The 15,682-nt window shown below is 38.8% G+C and overlaps 1 protein-coding gene across 4 annotated transcripts in view; it reads left to right on the forward strand.

Moving 5' to 3' along the window:
• The window catches only part of Ctnna2 (catenin alpha 2), a 983,267-nt gene that overhangs the window by 715,693 nt on the left and 251,892 nt on the right, over positions 1–15,682 (forward strand). For all 4 annotated transcript variants that reach the window (XM_071601249.1, XM_027943787.3, XM_027943788.2 and 1 more), the window contains one exon: positions 10,458–10,538. In XM_071601249.1, the coding sequence (XP_071457350.1) occupies positions 10,458–10,538 (81 nt within the window). The remainder of the gene's footprint in view (positions 1–10,457; positions 10,539–15,682) is intronic.

Raw genomic sequence — 15,682 nt, forward strand, 5'->3', positions numbered from 1 at the left:
CTGACACTCTCCTGTCATTGAGCTCTTGGGTCTCTAATTGGGGAAAAAAGGACATAAACTCTTGACCAGTTTCAAAACAACACAGAATGCATCTTATGTATTTGTATATGGTGTGACATCTGAAAGTCAACATTATAGAGCTTTGTACAACACATGATTATTGCCTAAACGGAGACTGTTTATGAACAACAAATAAATAGTGGAGGTATCTATAAGGTGCTCAGAGGGGGATGAGTTTCAGGGAACTGGCAGGAAAGGGGTGATGCAGGAATTATGATATTAACTGACTCTTGATATAGCACAGGGAGGCTAAGTCTCAAGATCCTCACATAAACACACCTTCCATGCATTAAGACGAGACTCTGCCTGTGTCATTGAGTCATTTTTAAAATTTCTGTGAACTCTCAGCAATGTGGACCCAGTTATTGACCTCCTTTTGAGATGGAGGAAACTTGCTAGACTCCAGGGATTCTCTAGATGCCCATGGCTTTAACTGTAGCTGAATGATTTGAGGAATCAGCACTTAAAAATGAAATGTAACTTTAAATTTCATTGAAATATGAATAATTTATTCAGTGTGTATGTGTGTGTGCATGTATGTGCATTTGTGTGAATAAAATCAATGGGAATTTGGACTTCACATTGACTACTTTCATCTCAATTCTGAAGATGAAATGGCATGTTTTTAGCAGTTTGCTCAGCTCATGGTCTCTTACAGGCTTAGAAGGAATATGTGGTGAATTAATCCCGGCTTTAGCAATCATCCAAGGTTGGGAGGGTAGCACTATGAAAAATATCTTCTACGCAGGGTTGCCTGGCAATTAATCACTGAGGACTACACCTGTGTTGATAAAAATAAATCAAGGAGCAAGAATTGTAACACTGCACAGGTGCCTACCAACCACTTCCTATGGCTTTGATCGGCAAATTTGTGTAGTAGGTGAAATTTATTTTTAAGACCTCACATTTTCCAAATCATCTATTTCTTTCTTACCTACTTCCTATCCCCAGATGCCTACTTGAACCATCCATCTTTCTATCTATACACAAGTATTTCCTAAGCACTTCTCATGAGTTTCATGCTGGGAGTTTCTCTGGAAGAAAACCAGGCATTCTTGACCTACAAAATGCTTGGATTTTATTCGGCAACCACATGAAAACTTGGCAAATAATGCAGGATAGCATATTGTTAACATCTGAATTGTTTGGTGTAATACCTAATTGAAGGGTTCAGAGGAGAATATCTTCAGGGGCTAGATAGGTCTCTGGAGACTCCCTGAGGGAGAAGTTTTGAGCTGTTCCTTAAAGAATGGATTGAACCCCACTCACTAAGTGAGTGGTTGGTAGAAGGGAGAATTACCCCTTCTAGCTAGGCACAATGGGCCAAAACAAAGGAAGAAAGGTTGTGAGTTGTTGAGACTAAAGATATGGCTTTTATGAAAGGGAGATCAGAAGCTAAAGTCTTAAAATATAGACCAAAGAATTCAGTAGAAAACACGGCTCCAATAATAACTAAGTAAGAATCAAGGACTGTTGAGAAATAGCAGCTCAGTCTTAGGCAGCCATGGTGAGAATGAAGAGCAAGGAAATCACCCAAGAACCCTATGGATGGAGGTCTACACTGGGGTGGCTGGGTGCCATGGACAGAGAGATTGAAGGAATGATATGAACACTGAAGACTTATTTATGGGAAAATTATCAAAGTTCATGATGAACTGGATTAAGGGGAGCAATAAATGACATGGCATTAGGATTTAGAGTATGGGTAATTATTAGTGTTGGAGGCAAATCTGTAAATGAACTTGAATGCCCTGCCCAGGCTTGACTTCCCAGACACGTGTTCCAGGCTGTGTCTATAGGGAATGTTGTCTGAGGTCTTCACCTTCCAACCCCACCACATTTTCAAATTACCTTTGCCCTGGTATTTTAACACCTCTGATTTAGCAAGGCCTTTTGGGATGTGAGCAACAGAAATCCAACATTAACAAACACAGAAGGCTGGGGTTCTAGCTCAGTGGTAGAGCACCTACCTTCCCGACATGTACAAAACCCTGGGTTAGATAACCTGTAACATGAAAACAAAAACAAGCATTGGAGGAGGATTTATTAGTTTATGTTACAAGGTAATCCACTAAAATATACTATACTTTAGTTACAACTGGATTCAGGAGGCTAAATGTTTCATTCACTGATTTAGTAGAATTTATTTATGCCTATTATATTCTAGGTATTCATAACTGTAAACTCTATAGATATAATGATAAACAGTTATTTTGCAAGTTGGTATATACTATGGATGGAATGTTTTTATCTTCCCAAATTTGAAATGTTGAAATGTAATTCACAATGTGATGGTATTTGAAGGTGGGCTCCTTTGAGAAGTGAGTAGGTCATGAGGGTACAACTATCATGAATGGGATTTGTGCCCTCATAAAAAAACACCCCAGGGTGCTCCCTTCCCCTTTTGGCCATTTGAACAAACAGCAAGAAGACAGCTTTCAAGGATCCAGGAAGTAGGACCTCACAAGACACCTAGACTGCTGGTGATTGTATCTAAAACTTTCCAGCCTCCATAATTTGGAGATATAAATTTTTGTTGTGATAAACCACCCAATCTATGGCACTTTGTTATAGCAGCTGGAATGGACTATTAGAATATATGCACCACTTTGATTTGACTCCAGAACCTCCCTTCTCCCCTCCCTTCCTTCTTATTTCCTTTCCCCAACTGTTCATTCCTTTCCTGCCCCAGTTTCTCTCTCAGCCTCTCTTTTTTCTTATCTCCCTCCCTCTTCCTCTTCCCTCTCTCTCCCCTCTCTCTTCCTCTCATCTATGCTTCTCTTTTTATAGGGTATATTTTTCAGAGATTCCCTAACTAGCTTAAGGTTTATTTGCTACCTGTTTATAAATCTGAGTAAGAAAAAAATATACCTGGTTCCTAATAGTTCCATCTATAATCTTCAAACCCATGGCTGACGAGCCCTGGTTTGGATGTGATCACAAGTCTGTTCCTTGGCCGGATTAGAAGAGTGAAGAGTCAGAAGGAAAAACAGCCACTACTGAAAGGACTTGGAGAGGTTGATGGGAAGATGGAAGAAATAGTGATCTTCCCTCATCTCCCTGAGCCAGTTCTTTGCACATTGCTCATGTGTGTAGGTACCGATGTGATTATAGAGATAATATCCAGATTAAGATGGCTCGACTAATGACTTTTCAACATTATCATGGCATGAGACATACACATTCTGTAGAAACTATGCTTTGAATTTTGATCTTTTATCAGCAGTATGCACAATACATGGTCTGATGCTCTGCAGTGGCCTAGACCACAGCTCCCAACCAACCACTCAGTCATGAGGATAACCCAGTGATAGTGTCCACTGCACTGTGTTTCTAAGCTCTAATGTGTGGTAGGTTAGATGTATTGAATGCATTTTCTACTTACAATGGGTGTATCAGGATATAACCCCATCATAAGTCAAGGAGCATATATGCTAATGGAAGTCTCACCAATACCACTCTGTTATTTTTAGGTCACATATTGATGACTCCTTGATCATTGATGCAGTCTGGCAGAGGAAGTCTAAGATATATTATCTTTTTTCCTCTCACCACCCTTTTCTCTCTCCCCACTACCATCCCAGAGTCCAGGAAAAGTGGGTTCTGATGTCATCAGAGTGTACCCATCATGGATTTACTTTATGGTCACTGCTCCACTTCTATCCACTCTAAAGAGATATTGCTGCTTTCTTTTTCAAGACAAATATCCTGAGCTAGTGAAAGGGAAATATTTAGAAAGGTGCACATGCTCTGACTATGATTTACACATCATACAATGGTATTATGGAACATTCAACGTTTTATAAATAATGGTGCTATTTGTAATGAGGATATGATTTCTATATGTGAGGTTTGACGGTCGGCAGGCAACCTTCCAAATATGATACGGTGACTGCTGGATCAATAGATAATTTTTTCCTCCTCCCTCCTATTGTCTAAATCATGGGTTTAAAGGACAGCAAAATGTGTTGGAGATAGAGTGCACGGCACATTATTGCTTTCTGCCATTCTGGTGATTTTGATTTCCACTTCTTTCAAATGACAACAATTTGAAGACTGGGCATTTGATTAGCCCCTCACGCATCCAATATACTGAAGTCACAGCTACACAGTATTTTGAAGATCCCTCATACATTCAAGGTACTTTCAAGGGAAAGGAAGAGAGTGATAGACATCTGCCTTCTTAACAGCCATGTCTCACATGTTAACATCGGGTGCTGGAACAGTGTTGATGTGCATCTGTGGGTCTGGTGGAAGGGCTGGATGGTAGATTAATAACTCTAGGGTCTGCATGAATGACCACCTTTTAGGGATGATGTGTTTGGGGTGGGGTGAGGGGCTGGAATGGAAACAGGCTTTTAAGAAGCATTCATTTTCAGCTGGGCATGGTGACAAACGCCTATGCTTCCCGAGACTCAGGGGCTTGAGGCAGGAAGATCACAAGTCAAGGACAGCCTGGGTGATTTAGGGATACCCTGTCTCAAAATAAGTTCTGGGGATGTAGCTCAGTGGTAGAGCACCCCTGGGTTCAATCCTCAGTACTGGGGGGTGGGGGCGGGAAAGTGCTCATTTTCCGAGATTTCAAAGTTGATTTTTCTTACTATTTTGTTTTGTAAATTAGGGATTTGGTATCATAGTATAGTATTCAGTATATAAACTTTAATACCTTGTGTACATTGTATTCATCTTCTGTAAGTCATATGGAAGTTGCTATGGAGAGATAGAGTGAGAAATAGAGAAGGAAGATCTTTGTCCAAGTAGATGAGTCTTTATTTTTCAAAGGAGGAAAAGGTTACTATAAAAAAATGTTGAAATAAAATATTGTGTTTTCTCTGAAGACTAACTAATTATAAAAAGCAAAATTTTAGTTAATAGCTCAATTCTTCTATGTAGAGCTCACCTGTAAATATGAAGGTCTTCGGGACAACACCTGATACTTTGGCAGACGGAACTTGAGTTTAAAGCCAGAAGATGGGGGAAGAAAGCCTTTCTTACAAAAATCCAAATCAAGAAATGTATTCTCTTTCCCCTCATCCATCCAAGCCATGGATCCATTCTGAATGTGTTTTGTAAAATAACGCTCAAAGACTAAAACAAATAAAGTTTAGTAAACAGGCACCTCCCTAGCACAACAGATGGCAACTAGGAAAGGCGCCCACAGCAATGTGAGAGAGGACTCCTGCCTGTCTTCTTCTTCTTCTTCTTTTTTAATAACAGTATTTATTAAATGGCTATCTCTATTGCAGCCTCATTCACCGCAGGCAAAGATAAAGAAGATGAGTGGGGAAGAGGTCCAAGAAAATAACGCAAGATCTGTGGACAAAAAGTGACAGAGGACATATACCTCAAACTTGAGATTTTACAGATAGCCTTTAAAGAGAAGAACATGAAACACTCTATCACCACCAGACTCCAGGGACTTTAGAGATGGGAGATGATTTCAATATGGAATGGAAAATACCTGGACTGGGAAACTGCAAGAGCCTGTCAGATACCAATGAACTAGGTGATCAGAATCAGTCACTTTATCTCTGGACCTTGCTGTCCTCCTGTTTGAGGGGAATGAAGAGGTGGGAAAGGAGAGACAGCCACCTTTGGCTGAGTTAACTGCTGCTCAGGGGCTGTGCTGAACAGAGCTACAGATCTTATCTCTTTAATGTCAACCCTAATCCCACACAGCAAGCACTTCTCCTCGATGGAGAGATGAGAAAACCTGACTGACTGCCAAATCCCAGCCTTTTCTGGAGAGCCACTGAGGTTTCTCTGCAAGAGGGAGAGTGGTTACATGTTCTCCAGGGTTTTTTTGTTTTCCCCCTCCAGATTCCACAGTTCTGGAGCTAGTCCCTGGCCCTTCATTCTATGGATGATGAGTCCAGACTCATCTGGACTGAAAAAGCTGTGGGTTCCTCTGGGGGGAAGTGGCAGAGGATGGTTGCAACTGGCTTTTGTTTCCTTCTTGTTCAGCAAAAAGCAGGGAGAAAGAGATGACAGATTTTACACACTTTTGTTTATTATTATGTCATGACCTCAATTTGAGGCTGGAGGGTTGGAGTGGGGATGAGGGAGTCCTGAGGGAGACTTCTGGGTGACTCCCTGGGACACCAGAATTTGCTCATGATGATGGTCAAATCCTTAGTTATTTAACAGATCTATGCAAGAACACACTATGTAAAAGACCAAACTGGAGTTTCTGCCCTTTATTTAACTTCTTAAAAATATCTCAGACTGGTTGTCTATTTAAAATGAACTGCCCAAAATATTCTTTCCTTAAAGAGAAATAACTTTTCCTTTTTGGAGTCTCATTTTTGGCAAGGTTTGCATATGTTATCTGCCTGAATGGAGAAAGCAGAAGCACAGGTGATCCGAAAATAGTTTCAGTGTAGTTTCTAAATCAGTTCTTTCATTTTTCCATAGCAAAAATACTTTCCTAATTACCCTGAATACTGTTAATGCCTTTTATTGTTTCCAGCACACTGACATCATGATTGATGGTCCTGCTAACCTTGTGAAGAAGACAGAGCATATATTATGCTATCCATGGTGCTTAAGAAAAAACTCAGACATAAAAAAAGTGGGGTAAATCATTAGTCTAAGATCACAGAGCCTAATCATAGGGGGGCTGACACTGGGAGGCTAGTCTGTCTATCTGTCTCTCTCTGAGTGATTAGCTTCCTGTCCAATTTGGGCTGATGATTTAAAATTATTTTCAAATGCAGACATAACAGAGCAGAGCCAAGAATGGCCTGATGATTTGCAAGTCCCCATATGTGGTGCAAACCTGAGCATTGTAGGACTGCTACTGTTATCCCTATGCACATAACTTTGTTTAAAGAAATTAGAGCTAACAAAGGGTGAATGAATTGACTATTCTTGACAATGGCTCAAATTCTCTAAACTCTAGTCCTTGCTTAAAAATTCCTGTCCTCCCTAAACAGTGACAACAAACATGGCACCCAAGTCAACTGCATTTCTGAGCTGACTTCAGCCAAACACTTGGAGGTTGGAGAAACTTGACTGCACAAACAGAATCCTAACAATGGTGGCATGGAATCTACTGTCCCCATAGATTTCTTGGCTTGCAGAATAAAATACAGTGAGTGGAATCACACTGTGAAGAATCATCTGTTAATATTACCTTGGGAACAGATCAAACTGATCCTTTTGCATCATAAAGAAAAGAGTGTCCCACTTCACACCCGTTCTCCTGGAACCCGTTTTGTCACTTCCTGTCTTGATGCCTTTTTGCTTTTGGTGGCTCAAAATGACTCCTGATTCTGAGCCAGGGTAAAGGTCAGCTAAATTTTCCAACCCCTCTGTCATATGGCTTGGCTGCCCAAATGTGCTGCTTCCTCCATCTTCTGAAGTGCTCAGCCCTGTGAAGTGCTAGTCCCCCTGCACAGTCATTAGTGGTGCTGGCCCCATGCTCTAGTCTACTTGTTTGCAGTAGGAGCACCCCAGAAGTGAAGCCCAGCATTTTCACTTTTTGTGTGTCTCCCACAGTGATCCTACCTCACAAAGTAGGGACATCTGTTTGAGAGTCTCAGGCAATTGATGCCACATGTGGTATAGAATCCCCACATTTGCCTCTGCTTACAGAATCCTCCCACATGTGGCAGTAATAACCTAAGTTACAATCCTGAGAATTACTGTTCTCTCTGCTGGTAGGGTTGCCACATTTAGTGCAAAAAATGCAGAATGCCAGGTTAAATATGAATGTCAGATAACTCTGTTCTTAGTATTAATATATCCCTCTGATTTTTAATTTAATTTTTTTGGTACTGAGTATTGAACAAATACTCTGAGCTACTTTACCACTGAGCTACTTTCTCAGTCCTATTTTTCTTTTCTTTTATTTTTTACTTGAGACAAAGTCTTGCTAAATTGCTGAAGGTCTCACTAAGTTGCTGAGGCTGGCTTCCAACTTGCAACTCTAATGCTTCAGCCTCCAGAGTCACTGGGACTATAGGCTTATGTCATTGCACCTGACTATCCTCCAATTTTTTGAAGTTTGATATATATAAATATCATCTGATGCTGGACTTGCACACTCACCTCAAGAGATCCACCTTATTCTTACCTTTTCAGGTCTTAACCTTATTTAAAACCTTGATATTTTGTTCAACATGGATGTTTTGTATTAATATTTTAAAATATTGCATTAAAATAGTATTTATCATAATTATTGAACTCCTTGGTGCCCCTTAAATTTTAAACCTAAGGAAAATGCTTTACTCCTCTCACCCCAGTCCTAGGCTTGCTCCCAATCTCATTTTTCTCAGTTACAAATTGGGGATGAAGATACACCACTGGCAGAATGAAGCTAGCCCAGTGCCTGGCACTAATATTCCCTTCCCTCAGTAATTATTGTGTATATCAACCGATCTTGATTTCTTTTCTTTTTCTATAATGGTGTGGTCTCCTTTCACAGCCACTTTTAAAACCAACTCATAACTCTAATTATTATTATTTTATTATTTTGGTAGTAAGGATTGAACCCAGGATGCTTTCCTACTGAACTACAACTCCAGACCTTTTTATTTTTTATTCGGAGATAGGATCTTACTAAGTTGCTGAGGCTGGCCTCAAACTTGTGATCCCCCTCCCCCCACCCACCTCAGTCTTCCCAGTTGCTGGGGTTACAGGTGTACACTAACATACCTGCTTAAGTTTTTAGAGTAAATTTTTATTACTCTAATAAATGGAAAGGTTATAAGAATTTCATGTTTCTCAAAAAGTTTGCAGTCCAAAAGTGCCTTGTATTTTGATGGCAGATATTCTGTTTGCCCAAAGAAATCTGTAGAAAGAAGGAATAGCGTTTGGCTGGTGAACTTGGGGCACATGTGAATATGGAAAGGCAGGACACCAAGAGCCCTTGCTGTGAAGCCACATTCCCCTGAGGGACAAAGGAATGCATTCATCTTCTCCATATACTTTTGTTTTCTTAGAGCTATTTGTAGGCTGATATTTCAAAGTTGTAAAATGTTAGTCACTTTATTTTAAGCTCTTCCTACTTACAAACCTCAGTGTATATATCTGAAGGAGTTAGTGTATGAGTTTAGAGAGTGGGAAGGATGATGGGGATTTGTAAGGTTTTATATGACTAAAAATATGCACACATATGCCCTGGTTTTGACTTTTCAATGAAAACTCTATAGGGCTCTGCATCAGACATTCGTTCATTAAAAAAAAAAAAAAAAGAAAGAAAAGTTAATTAAAGAAGTTGCAGAGAAGAGTGGCTGCTTTAAACCCAGCTATGTGGATCTAATCTGAATTATGAACTTTATGTGTCCAGGGTTTTGTCATTGAAGGTGAACATTCAGAAACTTGCTGGATGGTAATTTCTTTGGATCCCAAAACATACTGTCCCATTAGTTAAAACTTATAACCTAGGATTCATTTCATCATGTACTCAAGTTGCTAGAGACCTGCATGATTTTATAGAGACTGAGTATGAAATTAGAATTGCCCTGCCTCTAGGACCATAAATAAATAAGCCTGTAGAGTGTTTGACTAAGGCTTAGATAATTTAATAGATTTGGCAACACTTTTGAAAATAATTTTCTCTTAAGGGGAAGATAATGCCATCCATAATGTTTGTAGAACTTGCATCCATGGGAATCTTGATGCCATTTTAAAAAGACAATGGAGATTCTTCTTTTGTTTTACTATAGCCACACATACACACCCACACACAGAAAAACAAAGAAAGAAAAAAAGGAAGGAAGGAAGGAAGAAAAAAGGAGAAAAACAAGAAACTAGTGAACTTTTAAGTGAATAATTTGCTAAAGAAGAACTTTTTTTCTATATATACCTGTTATAGTCATAAGATAATTTTTTTCATGTCCTCAAGCTTTGGATTATTCATGGGCATTTTTTAAGTATTCCAATACATGACTGAACAGAGATTAGAAATACTACATTTTCTAGTAAAATGCCTACTTTGTTTTGGTACAGAAGTTGCAATGTTATCTGTAAAATATGGGTAATAATTCTGAATTCTAGCATTTTGCTTTCTTGTTATGTTATCATCTCAATTATCTTCTATTTGGAAGTGTGCTTACATAGTTGAGAAACACAAAACATTTGTATTTAGAAACAAAAGTAAAACATCCTTGTGTTATTTTATTAATCTGTAAATGATAGGAGAAGGGAAGAAAACATATTTGCATGGCAATAATCCTGAGAATGTATTTCTACCTTATATCTTTACTTTTAACCTTATATTTTAAGGGAAAAAAAAGATTTGAGAGATTCAATTGTGTAGTTGTGTACTGAAAAGAATCATTTATAAAAACTTCATTTGACTCTACAACTTTGTTTTCCCAGATTATTTTTAGCTTTCATTGTCTCTAATGTTGAATTTTCTAAACTAGAAATTATTTTTATTTTCTTAATAGACTGGAAGGAAAGAAAAAGGAGACCCTCTAAATATTGCAATTGACAAGATGACCAAGAAAACAAGAGATCTAAGGAGACAGGTAATGTTTTGTTTTCTGTTTTGAGAGCATGGTACTTAGTGGTTTTTAATAATGTTCTTTCTTAGGATTTTTTAGACCTTATTTTCAGTATGCTGTTCTTTATTTTATATATATATATATATATATATATATATATATATATATATATATATATATATATACATACATACATAAAAAAGCTTATGTTCAGGATGCTGTTCTTTATTTCACCTGAATATACATAGAAATATTCATTAGCAAGGTAGAAATTGCTGAGCAGAGAGATGGGCTACCTGCAAGGCTAATGATGTCAATAGCCCCTGAGGGGCAACCTCTCAATGCCCAGACATACTCTTCTCAGGTGGAGATTTGAATTCAGTGCCTTCTAAGTCTGCTTTTCAGTTTTCCAAATCCAGTGATGCTCAGGGCCTGTCTGGGATCTATGGTGGTTCTTACTTATTAAACTCCCCAAAGCATTAAATGATAAACTAGAAAGCTAATGGTTAATGAGAAATGCAACTCTTAATTTGATGGGCTAATTAAGGTCTATGACCCAGTGTATTCCGTTGGGTACATAAATCTAGAATGTTTGCTCATCAGATGGTTGTTTGGGAAGCAGGGAACCAAAGCAAGGAGAGTTTGTTGTATGATTTCAATGGCTAATGGCATCATTAGTCTGAAATGTCAATTTTTCTTGGTGGGAAAATTATCTTTGTTGGGAGCCCCTTTTTACCTGAAAATATTTTTTGGGGGGGTACCGGAGATTGGACTCAGGGGCACTCAATCACTGAGTCACATCTTCAGCCCTATTTTGTCTTTTATTAGAGACAGAGTCTCCCTGAGTTGCTTAGCACCTCGCCATTGCTGAGGCTGGCTTTGAACTCACGATCTTCCTTTCTCATCCTCCCGAGCCACTGGGATTACAGGCATGTAATCCTGTGCTGGCTTGGAAAGTATTATATGAATACTGGTAAATGTTGTTGAGAAACCCTGATTTTATAGGTTTCCATGATGAACTCCACTTTATTTGGTAGTGATCTTTCTCTAAAAGAAAGTACAACATGCATCAAGTTGTAATAAAATTACCTCTACTTGATTTCTGCTTGACAAGTATCCTATCTCCGATTGGTAGCTTTTGCATATGTCCATCTTGGTTCCTAAGTGTTGATGGAGTAAGTCAACTAGAACAAAAACACTGCCCAAGGCTGTACTTTCTGCAGCTTGAAAAACTGGATTTGCGCAGATACATCCGGCATTCTCTTCTGCAGCACATCAAGTGCAGGCAAAATAGACAAAATTAGAGAGGTGCTTAGACAAGAATGGCCGAGGAGCATCTTAGAGATGATTGAAAGGAAAGGAACATATCACTTCTGATTACTGCTTGTGAGCTCTGGGCTCTTTTCAGGATATTGCCTGAAGGTGTGGACACACCTGAGCTAATAATATCATCCAGAAGAGATCACAGTTAGTTTTGGACTATCAAGACTCTAGTTTGGCTACCCAGATAGAAAGCCCTTTGGGGGAAAGCACTTCCTTTTTATTTGACCTTGAAATAAGTTCTAATAAAATATTGTTTCACTAATCAATAATAGGTCATTCCAAATGGCTAACTGGTCAGGTCTACTTCTCCTTGCCCTGTTTAGTCTATCTCTCCATATCCTGTCTAATATGAAATGAATGGGAAGTAGGAACAGAGAGAAAGTTAATGGAAAATATGAAATTAGGAATCTGGGCCCTAGGTTTTAGTCCTTGCTCTGTCACTAAATAGGCAGTGTGAGTGTGCATTTTCATCTCTTGATCTCCTTTTCTTCCTGGATGTATAAAAACAAAGAACCACACATGATCTGTTAGCTATCTTTGAGCTAAGTAACATTGTATGAGTCCAAGGAAAATCCTAATTTATTGTCCTATGCCAGAGGTTCCAAGGCAGGTCAATCAGATTTTAAAAGTGATGGAAGACATCTCCAGGGTTGGCCTTTAGCCAGATTGCCAAAGAGGCCAGATACATGAACTGGGTCCTCCGCATCCTTAGTTTCTTAGTTTTATTAGGGATTAAGCTTTCACATCCAGGAGCCAGCACCCTTACCTCTCTCCTCTTATGAACCTACTGTAACAAGATTTTTTGTTTTGTCTTATTTTAAGGAAGAAGTGGGTCAAGTAATGTTTACTCTCATAATTCCCAGGAAAGTGTTGATTTTTTTCTTTACACAGGACAGTAGTGAAAACTGAAGGTGAAATTTATAGTGAACTTTCAAATGATTAGAATACAGACTCCTCAGAGAGCTTCCTTTAGGGTGTCAGTGGAAGGACTATGTCCTCCCCCAAAATTATTCCACCATTCCACCAATGTGATTTTTTTTTCTTACTCTCCCAAGGATACAGAGGCATCAGGATAATAGGAAAATTGTTTGGTAGTATTAAGATCCAATAGTTATGGCATAATTTCACTCCACATCCTTGGATTTGGTTCAAACACCTTTCTTTTCCCTAATCTGCCTTTCTAGGACTAAAATGGTCCCCATCTGTCATTTCCATCCCTACCCATATGTTGGGATATTTTTGTCTTTCTTCCTATCTCTTCAGTCTCTCCATGTACACCTGTAGTGGTACAAAAGCTATTCTGATCCAAATTGAAGCTACCTAGCATTTGTGCAGATGGAACATGCACAGACTAATTTGCGTGGCTCAGTTAGGCCATCAGCCTAGATTTGGGTAGCTAGTTAATTGGAGAGACAAGGTTTTCTCTGGGTATGCAACAGTGGCCCTGGATGCTAGTGGCTCCATGTGTGTTTCCCTCCTGCTGAGATATTTCCTGTGCTTTCAATTACAGATAAATCCTCATGAGAGCAGATTCTAAAATGAGAACTCTCAAGATCTAGGTCCATACATACATATTCCTTTATATGTATTTAAAGAAATCAAATTTAATAGAGGAAAAAAGGTAAAAATCAAAGATCGTGCTTAAAAAAGATTTCTAGTGACTTTCATAATGTCCCACTCTCCTGTAATCTCCTGCCTCTTCCTCATATCCCTTGTTTTGGAAGTGCTCTTCAGGAGGGTGACCCTGGAACCTTGCAAAGTTCCACTCACCACATTTAAAAGAAGTAGTCAATCATGAGCGTTATCTTTGACTTCCGTAATGAAAGAAAGCTTAGTTAGACTTGTAGACACTTAAAAAACCAAGGGTTATTCAAAAAAGGATCAAAAAGGATCGCTGTTCAAGTGGAATTTTTCAAACAAGTTAAACACCTCACTGAGGCAGCACATCCCAAGGATGTCATAAATTGTGAAAAAGGTCACAGGAATGCAAGGGTATGATTTAAAACTAATTGGCGTGAATCCATCTTGCCAATTAAACCCATGACAATGGCCAGTGGTAGAGCAGAGTCCTCTCGGGAGTACTTTGTTTAGAATTAAAAATGGATTTATGGGGATAAAACTGCCAGCTTTAAGCATTATGTTCTAATTTTAGAGCTGTGGACACAGTAGGCTCCATGTCTGAGCTACTGTCACTGCTGTGATTCTGGATCCAAACCATTGCAAAAGCAAAAGCTTTTGGCTGACACCCTATCTAGAGGACCAGGGTCCTCCACGGTCCATCCGTCACTCAGAGAGGACCTAGCCAGTATCTGCCAGCAGCACCTGCCTGCTCTCCTACATACCTCCCTCTCTTACTTCTTCCTGTATGTACAAGGAGGCTGATTTCTTCCTGTTAAAGTTTTGATCCTTTCCTTAGTCTTTTTTAATCCCAAGTTGATAAGCAAATTAGGGCCCAAACCTTACTCTATGAGAAGCTAATAAATAATAACCATAACATCATGGTATTGCCAAACAGCCACTTCACTTCCAAAACCAATTCAGGGCCTAATTTCTATCCTTTCACCCTTATTAACCATGACAATGATTCCCACATTGAGATTCAGTGAGTGCCAACTCGACAAAAAGTTCTAAATTGCTATTACAATAAAAATATTTTCAACAACAAAAAATCATGAATAGAATTATTCATGATTTTTTTTACATTGAGATGAGTCCGTAGAATGGTAATATAACAAAAGATTAAAAACCAAAAAGCAAAACATGTCACTTAGAGGTATATTTATCAAGACCCTGCCTCCAAGATGGTGGAATGATATGGACATCATTACCCTAGGTACATGTATGACTGCACATATGGTGTGACGCTATATCGTGTACAACCATAGGAATGTAAAGTGTGCTGCAGTTGTGTACAATGAATCAAAATACATTCTGCTGTCATATATACCTAATTAAAATAGATTAATTAAAAAAAAACCCTGCCTCCAGAGAGGATGACTGAAAAATTTTCTAAGATTGATAAGAAATAACATTTAAAGAATTTCCTAGATGCCCCTTTCAGACCTAATTCCTTACATAAGTAAGAACTGTGGCTGAAGGTGGACCATCATTAGTGAAAGTTTTGAAAAATTCTCACAAAGTAAATCCTAAATTGTATCTGATATATGTCAACTCTTACAGTGTACCTAGACTGATTCTAAGTTTTCTCTACATATTGACCACATTAAATCCTCATGCTAATTCTGTGAGATGGATAAGGTTGTCACCATGCCCATTTTACAGATGAGGATATATTAATGAACTAATGCATCCATGGATGCACACAGGGTGTTGATGTGCAGGTTTCAGCCCAGGCAGTCTGGCTGCTGGTTCTTTGCTCACAATCTTTACTCCATCCTGCCTCTCCATAGAACCAGCATATACAAGTGGTCACCTGTATACAGATCTACCCTGGTTGATGTGTGTGGGAGGGAAGATTCACATAACTACATAAAATTGATTTTGGGTTTCCAATAGTACCTCCATCACTCTAGAATTTGGGGTGACATGTATGCCCTACAGACAGGAAAAAAAAATCTAGGGTGAATGTCAAAAATATGGTTCTTGTTTGATATTATCTCTTGGGTCTCCAGCTGTTTTGGTTCACTGGATCCTCTTTTGAAAAAGTGCTTATTGTGCTTAGGTATCCGGCTTCTCAATGTGCGAATTACAGACTTTCCAAAACACTTACAGAAAAAAAGAAACATTAAGGCATTCAATTCTTTTTCTCACATCTGCCTGTGATAGGGCCAATTATTTTTAGATTCATTGTAAGAAAACATTTTAAACTCATTTATTTCTGTATT

This window comes from Marmota flaviventris, chromosome 14 (assembly GCF_047511675.1).
Source record: "Marmota flaviventris isolate mMarFla1 chromosome 14, mMarFla1.hap1, whole genome shotgun sequence".
Taxonomy (NCBI): Eukaryota; Metazoa; Chordata; class Mammalia; order Rodentia; family Sciuridae; genus Marmota; species Marmota flaviventris.